Here is a 24,879-nt window from a genome sequence, read left to right on the forward strand (position 1 = left end):
CTCTGGGGTTCCTGTGCGCACTGCGGGGCTCCCCAGGCCTGGCGGCTCCGCACCCCTCCCGCAGCCCCGCTGACGGCAGCGCGGCGCGCTGTCGCGGCGCTGACGCGGCGCGGGGCGGGCGCTGTGGCGCTGTCCCCGCTGTCCCCGCGGGGCCCGGCCGGACATGGCCCCGCGCGGCCGCCCCGCCGCCGCCGCCATGCCCCGCAGGGGCGCCCGAAAACGCCTCAAGTTTCGCGCCGACGACGTGTGCTCCGAGCGGGGTGAGAGCGGGGCCGGGCTGAGCCGGGAGAGCGGGGCCGGGCCTGGGCCGCGGCTGAGGGGGGCCGGGGCTGATGAGGGGGGCCGGAGCTGATGAGGGGGGCCGGGGCTGATGAAGGGAGCGGGGACTGCGAGGGGAGCCGGGCCTGAGGAGCCGAGCCTGAGGTGAGCTGCGCCGAGCTCGGCCCTGCTGGTGCAGGCCGGAGAGGAGGCCTGGGCCTACTTTAGGGGCTGAGGGAGGAGGTAGTTGAAGGGGCTTGCCTTGGCCTGGGTGAGGGGGGATGAGGGGAAGGGGGAGGCTCCAGTCTGACCTAGGAGTGAGCTGGACCCTCTCGGGTTTGTGCAGGCAGGGAGCTGCATCCAGGAGAGATCCCCCAGTGGGGATCTGGACGAATGTGTGGAAATGAGACCTCTTTGCCTGTGGAGGAGGAGCCTGGGACCAAAGGATAAGCCAGGCTCGAGGGAGAATGGGATTATCATTAGCTGAAGTGGTGGGAGAAGGAGAATTGTACTGGGCTGGGCAGGGGCCTGGGTCCCCTGAGCCTTGCAGGCCGATGGTTTGGGGTAGAGACTTGCTGGGGACTGCTGGTCTGCACCTCTCTGCTGAGGCTCATTTTCCTGCTTGTGCATCTCCTCAAGCCTCTGCTCCTCTGAGGATTGTTCCCTTTAGGCATGATGACTCTTAGCCCTTCTCCCCATAATCTGTAGTCCCTCTGAGCCCTGTTTCCCCCTCTCTGCAGTGACGGTGGCAGATTATGCCAACTCAGATCCAGCTGTTGTGAAGTCTGGTCGAGTGAAGAAAGCTGTGGCCAATGCAGTGCAGCAGGAAGGTGAGTCTACCCTGGGGGCCCAGCCTTCCCCACACTGCCTGCTGACCTCTGCATGACATGGGAAACTCCTCTTCCCTAAACTGGGAAAATGTGTGTACTTTAGTACTGAAAATGAGCCTGTGCTACTCTGTAGACAATCAGGTGTTAAGGGCTTAGACTGGAGATTTTGCAGAAAGCCTGCTGCAAGAATTGCTGAGTCTTTGTTAATGCCTGAGATGGAAAGGCTTGGGCGTCATCTGCTTGAAGCAGAAAATAACATGATAAAAGTCTTTATTACTTTATTACCACATATAAAACTGTAGATAACTTTATTAGCAGCTGAAGTTCTTTGCAGGGGGAGTAAGGTTATGATAATTCTGCCAAATGTGTTGCAAGGAGGTCTTGGGAGGTTGTTGCTGTTTTTTTGGTGAACTCTGTAAACAAGTTTTCCTGGAAAGGTAGTGCAGTATTTTGTTATCTACTTCCTCCTCATCTGGAAGCTTTCTGAGCTAACACACCCCACTTGTTTGAGAAGTGGTGATGTTTAGGCCTTTTAAATGTAGCGGGTCACACATATTGGAGGTGGATGTTGCTGTGTTGACAGTCATGATTGAACTTCTCTTAAAGGGGAAACTCGGTTTGCTGCATTGTTGGAGACAGTATGCACTTGGTATGAGTGCCTGTCAGGGACAGTGCTGTTCATGAACATCCTCTTCAGCTGCTACTTCTCAAGCTTTTAAGATCAGGGCACTTCCCTCTTTTGTGGCCTCCTTTGTTTGGGGCTTCCCCTCCTGCCATTCCCGTTCCTGTTCACCTATCTGTGTTCTGTCTCCTTGAGGCAAAGTCTGGCACTTCAGCGTCATACTGGGAAACTGCTGGTGTTCTGTGCTCCCTGCCCCCAGCATCACCTGCTTCATCCAGCTTGTCCCCTTTCCTGCTGTTTCTGGCTCACCTCCACCTCATCCTGGTGACTCCAGGTCACAGCAGTTCCCTGCCCACCCCTTTCCCAGGCCTTTGCAGTGCAGTGTCAGGGGTTTCCCCTCCAGATTCAGGGATCCTCGGGATCTCTCCTCCACAGCCCCAGGGCTATGCTCCAACCTTATCTGGTCCAGCCATGACCCTGCTGCAGCCTTATCTGGCCCAGCCTTATCTGTGCATCATGGGGTGCCACACATGGGGACAGGAGCTCCAACCTTTGGCCTTGCTGCCCTCCTGAAGCTTGGCTCAGAGTAAACCCATGCTGGGTGTGACTGCAGTGAGCAGGGCACTTTCCACAGCGAGCATCCCATGGGAGCTTCACTGGCAGGGGAGCCGCAGCCAGGAGGAATTTTTCTGGGCTTTTTTCCTCCCCGTTCTAATACCCAGGATGGGAGGATTACAGCAGTGAGGTGGAGAGAGGTTGCCTCTGCAGGACTGCAGTGGAGCCATTCACTATTCAGTGCACTCGTACTGTTGACTCAGAGTTTGACTTTTCCTTAGCAGGGTGGAGTGGACTCTTCTCAACCCCACTTTGAGTCCCTGTAGTTTTGTCCTCTCTTACTTGGCTGTATTTGGTGTCTTAACTCATTGTCATTTGTGTTGCCACCTATTTCACTCTCTTTTTACCCATAAAAGGTTGTGTGGAGAGTGCAGTAGGATTTGGCAGTAGGGGAAGCAACTGCTGTGAATACATCCAGGTGCCAGGAAAGCATCCAGTTTACAGAACAAACTGCAAAGTGAGGTAGAACTGGTTTAGCAAAGCACTGAGGTGTGTCTAGTCAGTGGGTAGAGTCAACCCCTGTCTGAAGACAGTCTTTCCATCTGTCTTTTCATTTAAAATCCTTGTTTGGTGGCTAGAAATGAAAATATTTTTCACCTGAATTTACGTTGAGTTTCTTCTTGTTGTTGTTTGTTTTTCTGCTACTCTTGTCTGTGATTCAACCAGCACATTTTGCTCTTCAGTGGCTCTCATGATTGCAGTGACTGGAACTGGAATGTATAAAACCTTCCTGGGCTTCAGTTTGTGCTGGGTAGAAAAGCTTGAACACTGTAAACCTCCTCTGACCTCATGGTCATGTTCTATTCTTCACCCAGGGTATTGGGTTGAAATTCAGCTCTTAAATGAATTTCACAGCCTGTTTGCAAAGCCGTTGTGCTGCCCTGGCAGGGCTGTCTCTGTGGCAGTTCCTCACAGAGCTATAATGTAGGACCACACCTTTCTTTTTCCAAGACTGTCATTACTGACTCACATGTGGATTTTTTCTGCCCTAATGAGCCCTCAGTTTACAGACTGAGTTTTAAAAACAGTATTTCTGAACAGGGATATGTCTAAACATGTCCTCAGTTGCAGAAAAAAACCAACCCCAAATCCCAGCTGACTCAACTGGCTGTTTGCTTCACTGGGCCAGAGTCTTTCCTTTCACTAAATTCCAGGGTGAGTGGAACCCCTGTGCACTTGACACTGAGTTCCAGCCCCTGTGGATTGCATCATCAGCCACAGGATGTTTGTCCTGCTGCAAAAGGAGTGAGTCTTCTTCACACTCATAAAACAGTTTCAGAGCAGGTGCTGGCTGAACATGGCCATGCAAGGCAGCTCTGCTATTCAGGGAAACCAGTTACCCCTTAGAAAGAGCCTGTTGTTTTATTTAGAGTTGTAAATAGCTTCAGCTAAACCAGTGGGATCTGCATAATGTGCTGGTAATCATCCTTGTTGTTCATTCTTTAAAACAAGCAGCTGAATGATTATGTTTCCCATTCACTCACCCCTGCTAATCTTTCCCTGACAAGGTAATCCTTGAGCTCAGGATTTACTTGCTTGTGTCACTCACCAGAAAGCTTTAAGGCAGTGGTTCGACTGTAGCATCTCCTGAACTTGGATCACCTTTTCCTCTCTGCTGCTGTACTTACTGCTGTTTTTCATTTCAGTAAAATCCCTGTGTGGTTTGGAAGCGTCCTGTGTCCCTACTGAGGAAGTTCTCTCCGTGTCAGGAGAGTCCTGTGACAGCAGTGATGAGATGGATACCAAGGAGAGCATCAACGGGAGGGCTGCCTCAAGGAAAAAGAAGAGCAAAAGGCACAAAGGTGTGGTCACCTGCCCTCCTGGGGCTCTGTGGGCTCCTGCTGCAAGTCCTGCATGGGGGATGCTCATGCTGGGGATTTACAGGATGGTCATGGGGCACTTGGAGGGTTCTGGAATTTGTGTGTGCACAAAGAAACACCAAGGGTTTAGTCCCTTGTAAATGTGCTGGCACTTGGTCACTGTATTTGCATAAAGGCAGAGCCTGGGGCATGAAATCAGAACCTGAGAACTCCTTGTTTTTAGCAAATATCCCTCAGCCTTGGAAAACAAACACTGCTATTCCAGAGTTGTGCAAGCTGTGTTGCTTCACTGAATGTGGGGTGGTGGCAGCAGGTTTGCTTTCGGGTTGAAGTGCTGGTGTCCATGATGCAGTTGATGGCAAAACACAACTTCTGTTTTCAGTGTTTCCAAGGCTGTGCTTTGTTACAAATGGGTTTAAAGGGCTCTTTTTCCAGGAAGGAAGTGCATTTAATCCTGAGTGCATCATAGTACATTAATTCAAGGGAGATGTATCCTTCAGCATTTACACTTTGTGCAACTCCATAGAAATCCATTAACAACACAGTAAGCAGCAAACAGCTCTGCTGGACTGGGGAACCCTGCAGAAGTTTCTAGTAACAGGCTGGTTTCAGGTTGAGAAGAAAATTTTAACCAGTTTTCTTGAGCTTAATAGCAATTTATGTAGCACATGATCATCCACCACAGACTGAAGGGGGCAGCACTTCCTCTGGGGAGTTAAGAGTTTACTCTCTTATTAAGGCATCCTTCAGAATCCTGGCAAAATAATATCTGAGTGGCTGGAGCTATGATTCTGGGAAGACAATATCCTGTTCTACCACAGCCTTGTCTTGTATCTGCTACATGTTTATGGGGGGAAAAATGGTGATAGAACAGTGATGCTTCTGGCTGTCCTCTGAGTTCAGCAGTGTGGAGTTTGATGGCTTCTTGAGCCAGAGCTGAACCAGCAGAGTGAGTGTAGCAGCAGAGTGGGTGTGCCTGCCATAAATCTGAAGTGCTATGGGGAAGTGATCCAGAGCTTTCTTTAGCAGGTATCACATGAGGATAAAGAACTGCCCTTTGTATTAATCTGCTGTCTCAGGGTTAGTTCTGGCACCCTCAAGTTCCCAAACACCTCTTCTATGCCAGAGAACTCACAGCAGCTTTTCTGCTGTGTTTTCCTTCTCTGTTATTAACCTTCCTAATGTTCAGTATTGTTCATCTACTTACATTCTTTAAAATTATATTTTACTCCTAAAATTGGAGCAGTGTCTGTGGAAAAACATATGGTGTACTCTACAAAACACTTCAGGAATGAAAGGAGTGTGAGCTCTCGGTTCTGGCTGAGCAGTTCTGACACCTCTGAGAGGAAAAACAGGCCATTGTCTCAGTCTGAATTGCATTAAAAGTTCCCATCCAAGAAACTTTAATGAAATTAAGAGATTTAAGAAAAACAACTGATTGCCAGATACAGACCAAAATTTCCCTTCCTTAACAGAGCTCCTACCAAAATATTGTGGCCACTGGAACAAAGAATTTACAAGTCTGACAGTATCAATGATCGAGGTCTTCATTGCTTCAAGCGTGAAGCAATTTCAGTGACCTGTTGAATATGTGCTTTTGATTAAAAATGCAGGAGCTTGGCCCTCCCTTATACAAAGTTGTCTCTTGATATCCAATTTTTATTTCTGAACTTCAGTGTGGTATTTCAGCTGTAACAGGGTCAGGCACTGAAATGGGGTCCAGAAAGGCTTTGTGGTTTCCATCCTTGCACACAGAACTCACTTGGACAAGATGCTGAACAAAATTACCTAATTCTGTGTGCTTTCAGCTGAGCTGCTGGATTAGAAACCTCCAGAGAACCCTTTCAGCCTGAATTCCTTTATGAATCTGCCACTTTGCCCACTTGTGCAGCAGGAATAACAGTGGCAGTGTCCAGCTCAGGGGAGGTGTCATGGCTGTGCAGACACTGGTGGGAACGGGGAGCCACTGAGGTTGTGCAGACTGGGGCTTGGACTGCCTCTGTGTGTGCAAGTAAGAGGCCCAGCTGTGCTGCCAGGTGTGCAGCACGTGTCTCATGGTGGGAATTGGTGCAGATGGGATGTCCTTGGCTAATACACCCTCATTGCCTTTAGAAGACGCCGAAGGGGGAGGAGGAGAGGAATATCCCATCGACATCTGGCTGCTCCTGGCTTCCTACATCCGCCCTGAGGACATCGTCCGGTTCTCTCTCATCTGCAAGAAAGCCTGGACTGTCACTTGCACTGCTGCCTTTTGGACCAGGCTCTACAGAAGGTGAGACTCTAGAGGGTTTTTAAACTGGTTGTGGGAGTTTCAGTAGACAGCAGTTCTCTGCAGAGCTAGAAATAAGGGAATATATTCCCTGTAGGCCTGGGCCCTGTGTTTGCACATGGTGATGTGGGCCTCTCTTGGCAGGGGGCTCTGGAATATTCTGCTCCCTCAAAGACAAGCTTGGAGAGCTGGGGTTGTTCATTCTGGAGAAGAGAAGGCTTGGAGAAGACCTCCCTGTGGCCTTCCAGTACCTTAAGGGGACTTATAAAAGGGAGGCAGAGAGACTTTTTATATGAGTGGGTGGTGACAGGGCAAGGAGCAATGGTTTTAAACTGAGGGCAGAGGGCAGAGTTAGATTGAATGTTAGGAAAAAATTCTTGGCTGTGAAGGCAGTGAGGTCCTGGCACAGATTGCCCAGAGAAACTGTGGCTGTCCCATCCCTGGAAGTGTCCGAGGCAAGGTTAGAGCACCCTGGGATAGTGGAAGATGTCCCTGCCCATGACAGGGAGTGGAATGAGCTGAGCTTAAAGGTCCCTTGCAACCCAGACCGTTGTAAGATTCTAGTATTACATCTGCTTTGGGTCTGGAAATGGGTCTTTGTGGTGTAGTCCTGTATGTTCCCTGTAAAATCTCAGAGCTTTGTGTCCTTTTCTGCTTGCCATGGTCCAACACTTGTGTATATCAATCTCTCCAAGTGTGTATGACATGGTCAGTGCTGAAAGACAAGCATCACTGATGAACAACTTGTCCTGCCTCAAGCTCTGACCACAGCTACCTCCCTGTAATTGGGGCATTTTGCACCTGTACAGTGACAGGAGTAAGTGAAAGCAAGGAGGACAAAAAGGATATAAATCCTTCAGGGATATTCCTTCAGGAGAGAACATTTTCTTTACCCAGCTCTACATGTTGCTCAGGAGGCACAAGCAACAGGGACACAGAGTAGAGAGTAGCTGTGGTCATCCTCACCCGTGGTTTTTAGTGTGACATTCCCTAGCAAAGGCTCCATTGGAAAGTGATCAAGGAATAGCCCTTGAGTGCAGGCATTCAGGCTGCTCAGGCAGTGCTGAGAGCTGTAGTCAGCTCAGCTGGGAGTCCCTGAGAACCTGAAGCAACGTGCAGCCTTTGTGCAGCCTGCAGCTACATCCCCAGCTGGTCTCTGGACAGACTAGGAATGGTTGGAAATCGTGGCAGGGTGTGCGGGCTGGGAGCCTGCTGGTGCGGGTCAGGGCTTTGAGGCTGCGTGTGGTGTCCTGTGGGCAGCAGAGCCCCTGGCAGCCCTTGGCTGCCCGAGTCCTGTGGCCGTTGAGATGTGGCATTTCTGCTGGCACGGCTGTGTCCCTGGCTGTGCCCCGCAGCTGACAGCACGGCTGTGGTTCTGCAGGCACTACAGCCTGGACGTGTACCTGCCGCTGCGCCTGCGCCCCGAGTCCATGGAGAAGCTGCACTGCCTGCGCGCCTGCGTCATCCGCTCCCTGTTCCACATGTACGAGCCCTTTGCCGCCCGCCTCTCCAGGAACCCCGCCATCCCCGACAGTACTCCCAGCACTTTAAAGAATTCCAGAGTAAGTGGCATCCCTCAGCAACTGGGATTTGTATGAGGTGTTGCTGTTCCTGTTTGGTTTGTTTTTTCTTTCTAGAAGAAAAACAGATATAGAGATGGTCACCAGTGAAGCTGGGGTGTAGAATGATCGCTAACTGGTTATTCTCAGTGGGATTTGTAAAAGTTTTTTGCTTACTTTTATCTGTAGAGTTGCTCTGCCTAATCCTACACTACCCCATTTTAACCAGCAAAAGGGCCCTGGTTTCACTGGATGTCAGAACTGCCAGGGATGTTTGCAGCTCTCCCCTTCTCTGAACAAGGCTCCATAGGATGAGCTTTCATCTGTTTTGCTTTATTCTGACACTGTCTGCCAGAGTACATCTTCTCTCTGTAACAGGCCTCTGGAGAGCTCAGGAGTGACACTGATGCCAGGAGTTGTGTCACCCTGCTTTCCTCTCACGACCCGTGGTCTGGTGCATGGGTGAGGGAGGGTGGTGACACTGGTGTGAGCATGGCAAAAGTGCAGAGCCAGTGTCTGCTTTAGGACTGGGCTGCACTTGTGTTTGGTTGTGAGGTGTTTGTCTGTGGTTTGGGCTGTCCCAGCTTGGAGCACTTGCATATCCTTCCTCTTTAATTGCTGTTGACCATTAACTCTGAAATGCCTTTGTGTCTTTTGTTTGGTTTTAACTTGCAACTGGCCAATACTCTGAGAGCAGCTTAAGCAACAATGTGAATTCTGCACCCTCCAAATCCAAGGTCAAAAACCTCAAATGAGATTAAATGAGGTCTTTGGAACCAAACTGAAGTGGGTTTAATTGAGGAGTTATTCTTTCTTTTCTATTCAAAATAGAGGAGCCTCATCTATCTGTACATGACATCCCACCTTTCTTCCTTCCTCTCCCTGTCACAGGCTGTCATAGGCTCGGGGAGCATCCAGCAGCACACAGGAGATGGTGCTGCAGCACAGGGAAAAGCACATGGCTCTGCATCCAGAGCTCCTCGTTCTCTTCCTGAGTCCCCAGGCTGGGGATCTTCATTCTTACCAACCGAAAAAGCAAGACACTTTGAGGAAATTCCAGTAGTCCTGAGCCCAAGCTCCCACTGCTCATGGCTGTAGCAGCTGGAACCCCGAGGTGGTGCTGGCAGGGTCGGCATTTTGGGAGGATTCCTGGTGACATCATAACGGCTTTGGTGCCCACTGCTAGTGCTTCTCCTGTATAAAATGTTGGAGGAGCATCCTTTAAATGCAGTCTTTCATTGTTCAGCTTTTAAAAAAGGAAATTAAATGGGAATGAGTCTTTGTCAGAGCATTAGAGGTTTGACCTAACCCCTTGCAGCATGAGAGAGCCATCCTGAGTCTGGTCTTGCTGTACTACTGCACTGCAGGACTCTGAGCTCCACTTGTGTGACTGTGCACAGAAAGTCCTCAGCACAGAGGGTTTGGAGGAGGACCTGGCACTGCCTCCCCCTGTTCTGGCTTTTCTGGGCTTTGGTTGTACATTTGTAGGTTGCTGACAGTAACAGCAACACCTACCTTAACTGCATGTGGCTAGAGGAGAGCCCAGCCCCGGGTGTGATCCAACCTAGCTTTTCCTCTTTAATTTCCTTTTTTCTTTCCCTAGCCTAGCTTGTGTGGGACACTGGAGCCGTTATGGTGTCAGCAGAGGTGTTTGCCCTTTAAAGACACCCCATTATTTTGGGCGGAGCGGCAGCCGCACGGCGCGTGTGAAGGGCAGGACGGCTGACCCGAGGACGACATCCTCTGCCCCTTAGGAGGTACTGACCTTTTGTGCTTCACTACTTGCCATGACCAAACAGGTTGCTAGACCAGGCTGTCTGCAGGTGAACTACAAATGCCACTGAAGGTGGAGTTCAACTCAGCAGCATCTGCTGCTTATCTGAGTTAGAAGATCTGGAGAATGTTTTTACTGGAAAAAACCTGAGGGCTGCTTCCTCCTATGTGGAGGTTATTCCATGCATGTTTCTGAGCTTTACTCCACAGAGCTTTGTTGTTCACCTCATGAAGATTGTGGAGAAAAAAAGTCCTTTAAGGGCTCTTGTTTATTGGTATGACTCAGAGTTGAAGTAGAGGATCTTGTATCTCCTTTGGCTTCTTCAGAGTCCCTGTGGTAGAGACTGCCTCTGGCTTCATTTTATTAAGATCACTCCATTCTGGAATGAAGTTAAATGTGTGCTTTGCCCACAACCCAGTCAGGCCTCTCTTCAGGAGAGACTGTGTATGGATGACAGGGAGTTCTCTTTACCCACATTATTTCTTCTTTTCCTGCTGACACTGATGAAAGATGAGGCCAGCTGTGGTGGGCTGGCATCTGTAGTGTGGAAAAGCTTTGAGGAATGGAGGGAGTGACTTGCCAGGTACTTTCATTGGCTGTTGAAGGCTGGTTGCTTGTATTGTGACTGGTAGGCAGGGATTTCCCTCCTACAGGAGTTCTTCTGAGCCTCTTGCTCTAGTGAGCTCCTGGGCAGGAGCCTGTGGCTCACACAGTGATAACCAAGTGAAATTGGTTATGTCCTGGTGTATGTCTGTGTGGGAGGGCAGTGTTGGTGACTTCTGAGGCTGTTTGAGGCTGGTTTCTCTTTTTCTTTTGAAAAGACATAGATGGTTAGTCAGACTGTGCTGTCCTGGCAGTAGTTCTGGAATTGAAACAATGACAGTCAGTGCTGGTGATGGCAAGGCTAAGGTCTCCATTTGACACCACAGTGGCTTAGGAACTTCTTCATCCATCACCTCATAGCTCATATTGTGGTCTTTGTATTTCCCTTTGGATCCTTTCCTTCTCAATCCTTACTCTGTTTGTTCTCTGTTGTTCCTCATTTTAACCTTCTTTGGAACCCAGTTTAATGGGAGTTGCTGGTGGTTGGAGGGAATGAGTGAATCTGCACTACTCATTCCTGCCCTAGGAAAGGGACAAATGGCACAACAGGATTTTGCTGTTTGGCACATCAGGACTACGTGTTGCATGAGGAGTTGGCCAGCTTGAAACTGGGAGATCTGCACTGCTGAGAGATTCTTTGAACATAATTAATTTGAATAAGTGGCTCCTAATAGCTCCTATGTAATTGTGTTTGCAATTGGAAGCCTTTATAATCTGTTAAAACTTACTTAAAGTGGTGCTTCTAAGGGTTTCATAATTTTGTGTTTCTTTTTTTCCACCTCAGTGTCTGCTTTTCTGGTGCAAAAAGATTGTAGGGAACAGACAAGAAGCAATGTGGGAATTCAACTTCAAGTTCAAAAAGCAGGTATGAAAGAACCAGATCAGCTGTGACTTTTGTTTGAAGTAGAAGGAGAGATAGGGAAGGAAACTTTTTGTCCATTAAGTCAATAAATGCAAACTGATTCCCATGGTAAACTAAAGCACGCTGTGGAACTACACTCAGTTTTCAGTCTGTGGTACCAAGACATTTAGAATCCCACATTTTTATTTCCTCTTTTGGTATCCTTTCCCTGCTATAGGATGTGGATCATTTTTTTACACCAATTAATCTCACCTTAGGGTCACTACTGATTGTTACCAAAATCCAGGCTGCCTGCCTGCAGTGGTCAAAATGTTGACCAAAATCTGAAACTTCTTGTTATGCCATTGCCAAGATTTCTCAGAAAAGTGAAGACTTCCAGCACTGCCAGGGAAAGCCTCCAGTAGTGAGTCTTGGGAGAAGAGAAGCCAGTAATTTCAGGCAACCATGGGAATTGTGCAGCTTTCCCCTCCAAAGGAATGGTCCTGAAAATTTCCCACCCTGAGTGATGGCATTTTGTTGTTAATGTGACACTTTGCCCAAACACCTGGGGAGGAGGAGACACCCTGGCAGGCTGCACTGGGGAGGAGCAGCCAAACCCAGCAGAGGCTCCTGCTTTGCTAAATCAGCCTCTCTTTCTTTCAAGTCTCCCAGATTAAAGAGCAAGTGTTGCAAAGGTCTCCAGCCCCCAATCCAGTATGAGGAAGTGCACACAAACCCTGATCAGGATTGCTGCCTGCTGCAGATCACCACCTTCAACTTCATCTTCGTGCCAATTGTCATGGGCATGACCTTCACTTTGGTGAGTGGAAGGAAGAAAGCTTCCAGGCTTTGCAGATGAGGTTCCTGTAAGGATATGAAGAGGGCACCTGAAGTCTCCTGTGTTGGAAGGGACCCACAGGGATCATCAAGCCCAGCTCCTGGCTCTGCACAGGACAATCCCAAGAATCCCACCTAGTGCCTCTTTTGGGCTGTATAAATCTTACTGCTCTATCAGCAGACCAGTCCTGGGAATCATATGGTTAACAAAGAGAGGAAATGCTCAGAATCTCAGTTTAACTTCTCCATTTCCGTTAGCTCTTCCCTGTTTGCTGCAGTGAATAGAAAGGATGTAGAGAATCTGCCAGGAGCTGTGGTTGTGCAGTGTCAGTTACCACAACTGCAGCAGGTACAGGAAACAGCAGCACAAGTGGAAGAGTGCCCCTCACAGCAAAATATCTCTTTATGACAATAATTTCTGACAGGAAAATCCCACATGAGCAAATGTGAATGTGTGTTTGGTCCCTGATTGGGAGTCGGGGTTTCAGAAGTGGCAAGTACTCAGGAGAGGTTCAGTCTTGCCTCACTTAGAAGCTGGGTAGTGAGTTCCAGACTTCTGACAACCACTTGTTTCCAGGTTAACTTAGAATCAGACTCATAAAATTACTTAAATTGGAAAAGACCTTTAGGAGTCCCAGCAGTGCTGTGTTCACCCCTAGCCACATCTTGCCTTTTGAACACTGCAAGGGGTGTGTCTCCACCACTGCCCAGACAGTTCCAGTGTTCTTTTATAACCCTTAGTGATTATTTGGGGCTTCCAGCCAGAGACCCCGTTTGGATCCAGTGCTGTAGCTTTGAGAGTGTGACTGTGAAACATCTTAGACAGTTCAGAGGAATTTATAAAGTCTAGAAGTGTTGTGTTGGGAGCTCTCTTGGCCACTGTGACTTGTGAAGCAGCTCTGGTCTCCTCTCTTGCAGTTCTCCATCTCGGTGAGCACGGACATGCGGCACCACCGCGTGCGCCTGATGTTCCAGGACACGCCCGTGCGCAACGGGAAGAAGCCGCGTGTGGAGCAGGGGGTGCAGGTGGTACTGGACCCTGTGCACAGTGTCAGGCTCCTGGATTGGTGGCACCCACAGTACCCCTTCTCCCCAAAGGCTTAGTGCTCACCTGAGGCTGGAGGAGCCTGAATCTGGCTGAAGAGAATTTCTAGGAACCAGGAAATCGTATTTTTATTTCTGAAATAAATTCTGCAGTCTCCTTGCAAGTGGTTGAAGCTGCTGAGCTAGTTTGTATGTATATAACTTCTGGTCAGTAATGAGCAGAGCTGAGTGTAAAGCAGAAACTATTTGTAAACACACTTTTATGTAAAATTGACATTTTATGATTTGGAAGAAGTTCCCTGAAACTGTTCATTTAAAATCCTTTTGGTGCTAATCAAAGTGGTCCTGTGTTCTCTTGTTCGGGAAGAAGCAGGTTTTGCTTTCCAAGAACTTTCTCTTTTGCTTTCCGGGAACAATTTACAAACAAAAATCCATGTTTGTTTTACTGTAGGAGGATTGTGTTCATGCAGAGTGTGATATTTCAGTGTCTGAGAAGCAGTGAGCAAGACAGTAGTGATCAACAATAACCTTAATTGCCAGCCCAGCCAATCTGAGTTTAAAGGAAAGAAAAAGGCATAAATGATCAAACAAAGGAATTACTTCAAAGAGGAGTTGTGAGGCAAAAGTCTCATTTGAATGTAAAGGTACTCAAGTTCTCACACTGGTGTTTCTTTAAAAAGAAGATTTAAACTTTTAAAACCAGAAGCTGATTTTCAGAGACCATAAACAGGGAGGGAGAGGAGGGGATAAACAAAAATGGCTAGAGCAGTGATGGAGGACTCAACTCTTTTCAAAGAGCAGTGTGGAAATCTTTCCTGTTGAAAACCCCCAAGCAGCCACTGATCTGGTTTTTGACTAAACAAGTTGATTTCTGTGAGGAAGAAGCAACCCTGAAACTTCCTTTGGCTCTGGGCTGACTGAGAAGTGAGGGGTGCAGGGGCTGGGCCTCTCAGGAGTGTGGTCTGACCAGAATGGACCTGGCTGGAGGTTTACTTGAACACATGGCTCCCTGGGGAGGTGCAGAGGAGTACTGCAGGGCAGCGGAGCAGCTGTGCAGATACAGACCCTGGACTGAGCTTTGCTGCCTATCAGATACCAGCTCCTCAGTCCTACTGCACATCACATCTGGTCCCAAGCAGGAGGAACAGCACTTACCCATGTAAAATGTTCAGTGAAGCTCCTGAAGGAGAGGGAGTTCTGCCATCTCGGTTTGGACTCTGTGGTCTTCGTGGGTCCCTTCCAGTCAGAATATCCAGTGATTCTGTGAACCCACATGACCCTGGTGTAGCTGACCAGGAGAAGTTTCTTGCATGTGCCTCTGCCACTCTGTAAATCACCACTAAGGACCATCTGCCCCAACCTTGGACCTGTATTGGAGGCTCTTCACGTTGACTTCAAACACATTTGGGACAGCCCCTGCCTCACAGTTCCCCTTTCCACCACTGCTGAATGTCTTTTGATGCCACCAGGTAAGTTTTGAAGTTAAAAATGTGCTGTCCCTATGCTTGTGGTGCTGCCATGACAGCAGAGCTGGGCTATGCTGTGGTTGTGGTGCAGGAGTGACAGGACAGGGTTGGGGCTGGAGCTGTGTGTAAGGGCTGCAGGGGCTCCATCCCCAAGGAGGCTGCTACAGGGCAGTGGGGGACAACAATCTTGCTTTTGCTATGGGATTAAACACCACTGAACTCAGGGACAGGTGGTGAAGCTCAGGCAGTGAGATGTGGTCAGGCTGCAGTTTCCAGTTGTCTTGGAGGGAGGTGCTGCTTACTCAGAGCCTGGTTCTGACTGTGGTTCAGGCTGTTTTCCTGAAAATTCCCACATGATGATGCCAGGGCTATGTGGCTGATGGTTGCTGTTTTTGCAGGGTTTGGAGGGTGGGAGCAGAGGGGTTTGGTTCCTGGCTCAGGCTGATGGCAGGAGTGTGGAGCAGGCTGGTGTGTGTGTGAGGCTGTGCCCTTACCTGTGGGGAGCCGTTCCAGCTGAGAGGGGCTGGGAACAGCAGCCTGGGCCCTGCCCTGGCTCCTGTGCAGAGCTACAGGACAGCTCCTAGGGCTGTGTGTTCCTGCCATCTGGCAAAGCAGGAATACCTTCTGATCAGGCATATGGCAAATGCAGGGGGCAGAGGTGCTTGGCAACTCCCAGAATTCCCCGGCTGATCGCAGGCAGTGCAGCTGGAGTGGGTGGCACAGGCTGTGGCAGCAGGAAGCAGGTAGATGGGATGTTTCCTGCTACCAACAGACTTACTGGCTTCAAATATGGGTATTTAGATACAGACAGATGCCCCTAAGCCAGAGGTGCCCCTCCCCAGCCAAGCTTTTTCTAGGCTGCAATGTATAAATGTACAAGAACAATTCTCAGTTTTTTCCTTTACAGAGCTTCTGGTGGTCCACAGCTGGAGCTGTGCTGATCAGCAGTGCTGGCAGGGATTGGGAACCTGGTCTGATCCATGTTGAGAGGCTGGGGGTGGCCGGGATGCTGTGGAGGCGGATTCTGCCTCTGTGTAGAGGTGCAGAAGGGTGCAGGTGTTCCCCTTGGTCCTTACAGATGCTGAACCGTGGGCTGAGATTTACTCAGTGAGGGAGTGACACTGAAGCTCAGCCCCGAGCAGGGTATTTACACCCTGGCCCCTGAGCCAGCCTCTCATGAAGCTTGATTGCAAAAAAGCATCTTCTTCATTGTCCTCCAGGGTGGGATGCAGTGAGTGCACCAGCAGGAGTGGCAGTGGTTTGGTCTCACTCATTTCTGTAGGACATGGCTCAGAGGGGTCCTTGGGGGTGTGGAAGTGAAGCCCCAGATCAGCATCACAGTGGCTCTCCCTGTGCTCTTCCTGCTGCGTGAGGCCCCGTTCTACCTTTGCTTTGTCATGCTCCTGAATAATGGAAGGGCTGTAAACAGATCCTGCCTGGCTCTCTGGTTTCCTAGGGGAGACAGGAAGACTTGGCCACTACCCTCACCCTGCTCCTGTCCTTGTCAGGGATCCGGTGTCCAACAGGAGCTAAGCTAGGTAAGGCGAGGCCGGGGGGCTTGGGAAAAGGGGCTGAGCCCTGCTGTGCGTCCCCTTGTGCCTGTCCCATCCCAGCCCCTCCCCTCTGGTCCCAGCTGGGGGAACTGATCCTCCCTGACCCCTGAGCTGAGTGTGCCTGTGCAGCCACAGGGCACTCTCAGAGCAGCCTTTGCACCTGGCTTCTTCAGCTTATTTTGAAAGCAAACAAAAATATGCAAAAAACCCTCATTTCAGCCACCTCCCTGTTACCCCTGGTGAAATATTTTGGTGAGCAGAGTGTGTTTGGGTTTGGGGGCCAGAGGGAGGTTTGAGCCTGGCACCCAAAGCTGCTGTGCTCTGGTTGGTTTCCTGGGCACTGGGGCTGTGCTGTGGCCCTCACAGAGGGGCAGGTGGAGGGACCCTTTTTCAGCACCCAAACACCATTTGACACTTGCTCCACAGTGTAAAGGGATGGCTGGATGCACTGGCTCAGCCTGGGTTTGTGGCACCTGCTCTGGTGGTAAGAGGACCCAGGATGCTTGTCTGGACACCAGAAGCTGTGTCCTAGCTGTGGATTCCTTTCCTGCTCCTGGCAGGCTCGTGGATGTGTCTGGAGAGAGTCAAATCCTGCCCTAGCCCATGGGAACCAACAGGGAGTTTGGTGGTTCTGCTGCTGCCCTTGGCAGTGCTGGCTATTCCTATGGCAGGGCTGCTGCACCCTGAGCATTGGAGACACAGGGCTGTGCTGGCTGTTACAGCCCTCCTCCTCCTCTTCCTTTCTGTGGGGGCAGGAAGGACCAGGTTTCCTTCCTGTGCAGGGTGGGGGTCAGGGGCAGCTGTGGTGAGAAAAGTCCTCCCCCTCCTGCAGCTGCCTCCAAACCCCACAGTCCTTTCTACCTTGGGCCACTGAGCAGCAAAGCTCTGCTGGGCTGCACCACCTTGGCTCCCTTGGCCTCCTGGAGTCCTCCAGCCCCTGTCCCTGTGGGAATCCCACACTGCCCCTGCTCCACTGCAGGTGGGGTGTCCCCACTGAGCCCCTGGGACCTCTCTGGGGCAGAGCCACTGCCATCCCACCATAGGAATGTAAGGATTTAAACTCAAATGATGTAGGAAAAGTGAAAGCCAGCAGATGCAGGAGCCTGGGCATGTCTGTTCTGCCTTCCCAGCACCATCAGCTGCTTCCTGCCCTACTGGACCTCTCTCGCAGAGGTGTCCCAGGCTCCATGTGCTCCCATGAGGAGCAGCTGGGGCTGGAAGTCGTCATGGGGGATTTGTAGAAGATGGAGCTTGGCAAGAGACGTGAGGCCTCCCTGAAGGTAAGAGAGGTCTAGGCCAGCAAGGAGAGAAGGAGTGGGATCCACGCTTCTGTGGGTGGAATGGAAGGGAAGAAGCTTCCTCTTCATTAGGATGCTATGGGTGAGTTGCTGTGTGGGAAGGAGCTGATCTGGTTGGGAGCTGGGAACAAGCAATGCGATTGGTGACTCGTGGATGCTCCAGAGCCATGTTCCTGCTCTAGGTCTGGAGGAGGGAAGCAATGGGAGAAAAGGTTTGGAGGGTGGAGGGGCTGGGAACAAAGCGAGCCCTGGAAGAGCCCTATGTGGCCCACGTTGGTTCACTGGGATCAGAAAGGGCTTCATTCCCAGCCCAGCTGCGATGCCCAAAGCTTCAGTGAGGAGCTGGAGTGTGTGGGGAAGCTGTGCTGTCCTGGGGCTACATCCGGGGTAGGATCCAGGGTGCCAGGTGTACAGTTCTGGCTCTGCAGCCCTAGAGGTTTTAGCCACCTCAGCACAGGACCTGGAAAACAAATGGGCAAAAAGCTGTGCCAGGTCCATGTCACTAGCTCCTGGCTCAGTGAAGTGGCGGGTTCGTGCCCGAGTTTGGGATGCTGAGGCTGCACAAGAATCCCCAGAGGGGTGTGGTGCTGCCCGGGGGACTGGAGCTGCCTGTGAGGATGGGGTCAGTGGGTGGGACACAGCTGATGCCATCCTAGGATGCCCGTCCGTGGGGCTGCCGCAGTTCCCACGGTGGGCTGGGGGCCCTTGGCTCGTCCCAGGTGTGTTCCCGCGGGCCTGGCCGTTGCTCCGAAGCTCCTGGGGCAGAGGCCGCCGGCGAACGCTCCTCCTCTGCGGGAGGCAGGCAAGGACTCGGGGTGGGGCTTTGCCGAGCGAGAAGCCAGAGTCCGGCCAGCCCCGGGAAGTTGCCAGGGCCGAGCACCCCGGAGAGGCGAGGCTGCCGCCCACCCGTGAGTCTGTGCCTTCGGCGGTGCGTCCAGAGCAGAGCTGGCCGGGAGCCATCTCCTGCTGCCATGGGAGAGGGTGCCTGGGGAGCCGGGGCTGAGGGCAGGGGGCTGGGCTGGGGCTTCCCCAGCTGTCAGTGGTGGAGACAGGATCGGTGTAGGTGTCCCTCCCTGCAGGGATCCCCCTGTTCTGTGGGACACCTGAGTTGTCCGAAAGCTTCGGCCACCGGAGCCGTGTGCTACTGGAACAGGGCAACCCCTGGAGCAGACACCCACGGACAGTGGGGCCAGACCCTGGCCTGACTCCCTGGCCCAGGAGCCCCCATCCCACACAGCCCCTAATGGCCACAATTTGCCCATGGGGGACGCTGTGGTGCCACAATTGGTAGTGTCCCCCACCTATTTCTGTGCTAGGTTCCATCCCACCCTTTTCCATCCCGGGCACCCGCAGGGCGGGGCACTGAGCTGTACTGCAGGAGAGGTGGTGTTTACCCTCGTGGGTGATGCAGCTGAGTCTGTGCCTCCATTTCCCCCAGCATGGAATGGCTTTCCTGGCAGTGGGAGGGTAGCCCTGGCTGTTCCCTTCTCCTTGTGCAACTAGCCCTGCTGTCCCCAGTGCCGGCGGAAGCAGCTGGAGCTGCCTGCACACCGGGAGCTTCCTCCAAACCTCGTGGGACTGAGGCTGGGAATGGAGTGTTCTTCCCCTGCCCTGGACTGTGGCTGGGGAGGAGTTTGGTTCTAAGGAAGTGGCTCTCAGCAACTCCTGGCCAATGTCCCCACAGGGATGTGGCTTTTGGGGACATCTGCAGTGGGGTGCTGAGCTGTGGGGAAGGTGCATGAGGAGCAGAGAGTGGGGACAGGGATACTCTGTGGAGGCACTTTGAGCTGGAGCAGGAGAATGCTGCACCCCTGGTTGTGCCCACTTACCTGGGCTGCTTCATTCCTCCATGGAGACAGAAGTTGAAAGTCCAATCAGTGAGCTAATGATGGGGTTGCGCTCGATACCTTCTGTTTTGTGCCTGTGACCCCTGTACCCTATGGGCTGCCTGCTCCTTGGGTGAAGCTGCTGCCTGTGAGAGGGGGGGTGCTTAGCAGGATCTTGTTTTCTATGCAGGATGGGCCATTGGCAGCCAGACATTCCCCAGCAGCCAGAAAAACCATTGGCCACCCAGAGTGGTCAAATGCCTGGCCGGACATGAGGCCAAGCCTCGCCATTCCCAGCTCGCCTCGTGGTCCTGGCTGTTGATCCCAGATGTCCAGGCTTGCAAATCCAGAGTGGCATCAGAGTGATGTCTCTGTGTCTCAAGGCAGATCCCTAATACTGCTCCCCCCTGAGCTGGTGAGGTCCCCAATGTCTCCAGAGCTGTAAGGGATGGTGAAGCCCCACTCTCTGCAGGGACCTAGACAGACTTTGAGCAGCTCCAGGAGCTTGTTGTCTCTGCCAGCAGTCAGTCCTGCCCCGCCTGGCAGCACGGCTCTGTGGCTCCAAGTGTTTATCTCCACAGAACGAGCCGTGTCTCTGGGCGGGGTCAGTGCTCCAAGGACGGAGTGGCTGCCGAGCAGATCCAGGGCACCTGCTCGGCACCAGCCTCCTGAGGAGCTGACAGCCCCCACCAAAGGACTCCTGGGCACAGAAACTGGATTTTTCTCCTTAAAATAAGCCCAGCAGGTGCTCCAATCTGTGGGGCCCGAGGGTGGGCTCAGAGCATCCTCTGCACAGCGGTGGTTGGGGCAGGAAATTGTTTAGAGCACAGTTCTGGGAAGCTCAGCCTTAGTTTGGGAAGGCTTAGGAGGACTTTTCCTCCACATTTGCATTCAAAGCTGCTTTTACCAAGCCCAGCCAAGGCACTGTGAGCAGTTTAGATGGGGCTGAGGATGTTTGCCCTGTCAAGCTGGGCACTCACCTGGGCTCAGCTGCCTCTCTTCCAGGGCAGCACTGTCATATTTAAAATGGAAAAAACACAGGAGCCTTTTAGCTTCCTGCCACACCTCTTCTACAAGGTAAAATATCTCAAGGTCACTGCAACTTCCTCGAAGGTGCCACTGTCCCTTCAGGGACATCTTTCATGTCATACCAAGCGGGGGATGAAGCTGGGACAGTGTGAGCTGGTGCCTGCCTGGAGGAAGGTGAGAAGCTGCTTCCTCCTCACACTGCTGGAAGAGCAGCTGGGCCCATTTGACACCTGAGTGTTTCCCAGGGCTTGGTCACAAGTCCTGGGGTGTTGGTAACTGGTCCTGGGGTGTCCCCACAACCTGAAAGTTTTTCATCACTGTCATGTGCATTTCTTCTGCCTCCAGGTCTGGGGTGCTGCTTGAGGTGCCCCAGGACAGCTGAGGTGTCCTGGGGCTGGTTTGGAGGGATTTTATACCTGGTTAATTTTCTTGTGGTCAGGTTGGGGTGTCCATGTCCCTGCCTATCCAGTGGGGACAGTGCACAAGTGTCCCCTGATGCCCCATGGCTGCCCTCAGATGTGATGTGGGTGTGCAGGGCAGGGGGCAGTCCCCGGGGTGTATCCAGGCGCTGTCCCATCCAGGGGGTGGTGGCTTTGCCCAGGCTGTGCCCTGACATGTCCCTTCTCCCCAGGCCTCAGGCAGCAGGGGCCATGCGATGCTCCCTGAAACGCTCCCTCACAGCTCTGCTCACTGCCTCCTTCCTTGTCCTCCTCCTGCTGCTTTATGGGGACAGCCAGCAGGAACAGGATCCCCTGGAGGTAAGTCCCTGCCAGTGATGTCCCACTGGAGAGACCACTGGAACATCCTCTATCCCTTCCTACCCCACACAGACCCCAACCTCAGCTCTGCTCTCTTCCCTGCCCCATGTCACCCCCAACCCCCAGTTCTGCCTTCTCCTCTCCCTGGGGTTGCCCTGGGCAGCTGGACCCCCCTGAATCCTGGAGTTGGGAGGGCAGGACAGGGGCTCCCCATTGCTTCTGGGTCTCCCTGTTGTCTTCCCTGCTTGCTGCATGGTGCTCTGGGATGTGACCTGGTTGCCTTTGGCTCCCATGCAGGTGGAGTTCAGGGGCCTGGCTCCTGACAGGATCCTGCTGCAGCCAGAGGCAGCCCAGCGCATCCTCAGGGACACAGCAGAGCTCTCTGCACTCCACAACGTCTCCTACCAGCTCCTCGCTGGCTCCCCGGCCTCCCGAAAAAGTGAGTGCTCCTGGACCCTCTGGGTCTGCACAGCTGGGTGTGCACAGCTGCATGTCCCAGCATGGACTTGCCCCCTCACTGCTGCTGGGGCAGGGAGCTGTGTCCAGCCTTTTTGGGTGGGGACCTGCCCACTACGTCCTCCAAAACCTCCACAGCCTTCACTGCTCACTCTGGGGATGGAGGAGTTGGGGAAACTCCACATGCTCCATGCAAGGTTCAGGTTTCTGCACTGGAGTGACCATGGGTGTTTTGGGCTTCTCAGACCTCTCTGGGGAGGATTGCAGAGATCCCATCTCCCCAGAGTTGAGCTTCTAGGGGAGATGGTGAGCTGGACCACTGGGACAGGCCCATAGTGTGGGAGAAGTGGGCCAAGCTCTTGGACAGGTGCACAAGAAGCAATTCCCATGCAAATCCTCTGGGAGGAAGCTTAGGGCAACCTCTGAGGCTGTGCTGGAACTAGCACAGGAATGGTGCTGTCCCGACCAGCAGCAAAAGAAGCTGAACCAAGGCAGCCACTGCTGGGCTATGGGGGGGACAGAAGGTGCCTGATCCCAGTATGGGTGCATCTTCATGAGGTGTGGAGTGGGGAACACTTCCAGGATGTGCAGTGTCTTGGTCTGAAAAGACAGGCATCTGCTAAGGAAGTCAGGAGCCTCTTTTGTAATGGAAAACGTAAACCCCCTCCCTCTGAATTATTACAATTTTGAAATTAAGGGGCTCTCAGGCAAAGATATGGGAATAGGAATAACAGTTCTTTACTAGGAAAATTAAAATACAGCAATACAAAAAAAAAAACCCACTGAGTCAGAACGCAACTTGACACCCCATCAGTCAGTCAGGGTGTTGGTAGCAGTCTGATTAAATGGTGGCTGCATCTTCCTGGAGTGACAGATGTGGTTCTGTTGTTGCAGTGGTCCTGTAGAAGGGTATAGTTTTCTTCTGAAGGTCCAGAGGTGGTGCAGATGGGCCTGGTATTCCTCTGGGACTCCAGTGGAAAATGGCTGCTCTGATGTTCCAAATCTCAGATTTTATCTAGGTAGGAAATGCTTGGCTCCTCTCCCTGGCTGGAGCATCTCACAGTGGGGTGATGTAATTTTCTCAGTCATGCAGTGGGACTCAATGGCCATTAACAGGAGATATCTCCTGGAGGGAGGATGGGTTGTGGAAAAGATAAAGAGCACTGGTTTTAACAGCTGGCCCATTAAAAGAGGATATCCCCCCCAGAGTTATGGGGGATAGGTCATGGAAGAGATAAATAACACTGCTCCATCTGGTTTCAACAGATGGTGATAGAATACATACTTCTGATTACTTCTTGCATTGCAACCTAAGACATGCAGCCATACCAATAAGCCATTCCTGCATTATAGACTCTCTTCACTGTTACTTGCCTGGGTTTGACTTTCTTAAGGTGATTTTCAGGAATATTTCTTCAGAGGAGCCCCTACCTCCTCAGCCTGCCTCTTGCTGACATTTGGGCCAATTTTGGGCTCCTCCTGAGACACTGAAGGCTTCAGCTTCAGGAAGGATCCACCTGCCTTAGATACGGGTTACAGACAGCAGTGCCCCTGCAGGTTGGCCATGGAAAAAGGTTTTTGGAGCCCTTTCATTACATCTTGCAGGGAAGAACATCATGTGGCGATCCCAGGTCACCCCTCTGCCTGCTCATGCCTTTCCTGTGCCTTGCAGAATTCCTGGCAGTGGGAATGGCGTCCGTGCAGAGGCCACGTGGTTTCTACCTCCTGGCCACACTCCAGTCCCTCTTCAGCCAGTCCACGGAGGAGGAGCTGCAGGAGATGGTGGTGGTGGTGCACCTGGCTGACACCGATCCTGGCTGGAACATGCGCGTTGCTGCCACCGTCACCCAGAACTTCGCTCGCCGCATCCTCCTGGGCCAGCTCCTGCTGATCCACGCTCCCCCTGAGTTCTACCCCACCCTGGAAGGCCTGAAGAGGAACTTCAACGATGCAGAGAAGCGGGTGAGGTTCCGCTCGAAGCAGAACGTGGACTACGCCTTCCTGCTCGCCTTCGCTGCCAACCTCTCCTCCTACTACCTGATGATCGAGGATGATGTGTGGAGCGCCAGGTCATTCCTGACCGCCATCCGCAAGGCACTGGCTTCCCAGGAGGGCTCCAACTGGGCCACCCTCGAATTCTCCAAGCTGGGCTACATTGGAAAGCTCTACCGCTCCAGTGACCTTCCTCGCCTGGCTTGCTTCCTCCTCCTCTTCTACCAGGAAATGCCCTGTGACTGGCTGCTGGTCCACTTCCGCCAACTGCTCACCCAGAAGGACGTGATCCGCTTCAAGCCATCCCTCTTCCAGCACATGGGCCTCTACTCGTCCTTCCAGGGCACTCTCAACCGGCTAAAGGACGAGGATTTCCAGGCCGATGCCTTGGATGTCCCGGACAACCCGCCGGCATCCCTGTACACCAGCATGTCCATCTTTGAGAACTATGAGCCCCTCAAGGCCTACAGCTCGGCAGAGGGGTACTTTTGGGGCAAAGACCCAGCAGCTGGCAGTACTTTTTCCATTGTGTTCCAGCAGCCAGCTCGAGTCAGCCGTGTCCGGGTGCGCACGGGCTCCGCGGAGCGCCCAGGCGATTTCCTGCACGCAGGGCTGCTGGAGCTGGGCCAGCGCCGAGGCCACAGCTGGGACTGCTCCTTCTACGTCCCCGTGGGCTCCTTTAACAAGGGCATCCTGGAGCAGCAGGGACTGGAGAGGGTCCTGCCTGGGCCCGTGGAGTGTGTGAGGATCCGCGTGACGCAGAACCAGAGCGAGTGGCTCATCATCCAGAGCATTGATATCTGGACCACAGCAGGCATTTGAGCACAACACCTGTGGGAGGATGTCAAAGCAGCTGGATTTGGTTCTCAGAGGTCCTTTATTTTTCACTTTCTTATTTTGGATAAGAAATTAAGTTATTGACTCCCACTGCCCTGTGTCTGTAGAGATAGGAACCACTGGTGTGGGCTGTGGATGGGTCTAGGAGCGGGGCCCATCAAGATGTGCCTGCTGGGGAATGGCCTAGTGAGCCAGAGATGGGACACAGGAAGGGGAAGGGGCTTGGGAGTAGTAGAAAACCTTTCCTCTTGGGGAGGATGATATATAAGGCAAACCTAATCAGCTAATTAACTAACCAAGTAATCAGGCAGTAGTATTTTTGGCAGCCTCTCCACACTTTACCTGCTTAAATTTTCTAACTTTTTCCAAAACTCTTGATTTCTATCTCCCTCCTCTCTGATCCCATTTCCTAGCTGCTCCTGGAGGGGTCAGGGGAAGGTCTAGGGCTGCTGCTCCCCAAAGCCCTCACCCTGCAGGCTCAGCAGGCTGATGGCAGCAGCAAGCTCCCAGTGGTGCCCGGCCCTTTCCCAGTGCCCATCGGGAGCGACAGCCACCAGATGGACCCATCAGCTCGGCCCGGCAGCACTTCCCA

The 24,879-nt window shown here is 52.3% G+C and overlaps 1 protein-coding gene across 10 annotated transcripts; it reads left to right on the forward strand.

Annotated features, from left to right (window-relative positions):
• The first annotated feature begins 91 nt into the window (after positions 1-91).
• On the forward strand, positions 92-24,809 carry TMEM183A (transmembrane protein 183A). Of its 10 annotated transcripts, none has more exons than XM_079327151.1 (8): positions 92-260; positions 999-1,088; positions 3,972-4,127; positions 6,258-6,417; positions 7,796-7,976; positions 11,135-11,215; positions 11,856-12,011; positions 12,947-13,236. In XM_079327151.1, exons 1-8 carry the CDS (start codon positions 164-166, stop codon positions 13,130-13,132), a joined length of 1,107 nt encoding a protein of 368 aa, XP_079183277.1. In that variant the 5' UTR covers positions 92-163; the 3' UTR covers positions 13,133-13,236. The 10 variants fall into 10 exon arrangements, with proteins under 10 accessions (XP_079183277.1, XP_079183269.1, XP_079183270.1 ...); XM_079327143.1 differs by having other exon boundaries at positions 6,261-6,417; XM_079327144.1 differs by lacking the exons at positions 7,796-7,976; positions 11,135-11,215; positions 11,856-12,011; positions 12,947-13,236 and adding exons at positions 20,876-21,002; positions 21,300-21,441; positions 23,131-24,802 and having other exon boundaries at positions 6,261-6,417.
• The last annotated feature ends 70 nt before the right edge of the window (positions 24,810-24,879 follow it).

This window comes from Erithacus rubecula (assembly GCF_903797595.1).
Source record: "Erithacus rubecula genome assembly, chromosome: 26".
Classification (NCBI taxonomy): Eukaryota; Metazoa; Chordata; class Aves; order Passeriformes; family Muscicapidae; genus Erithacus; species Erithacus rubecula.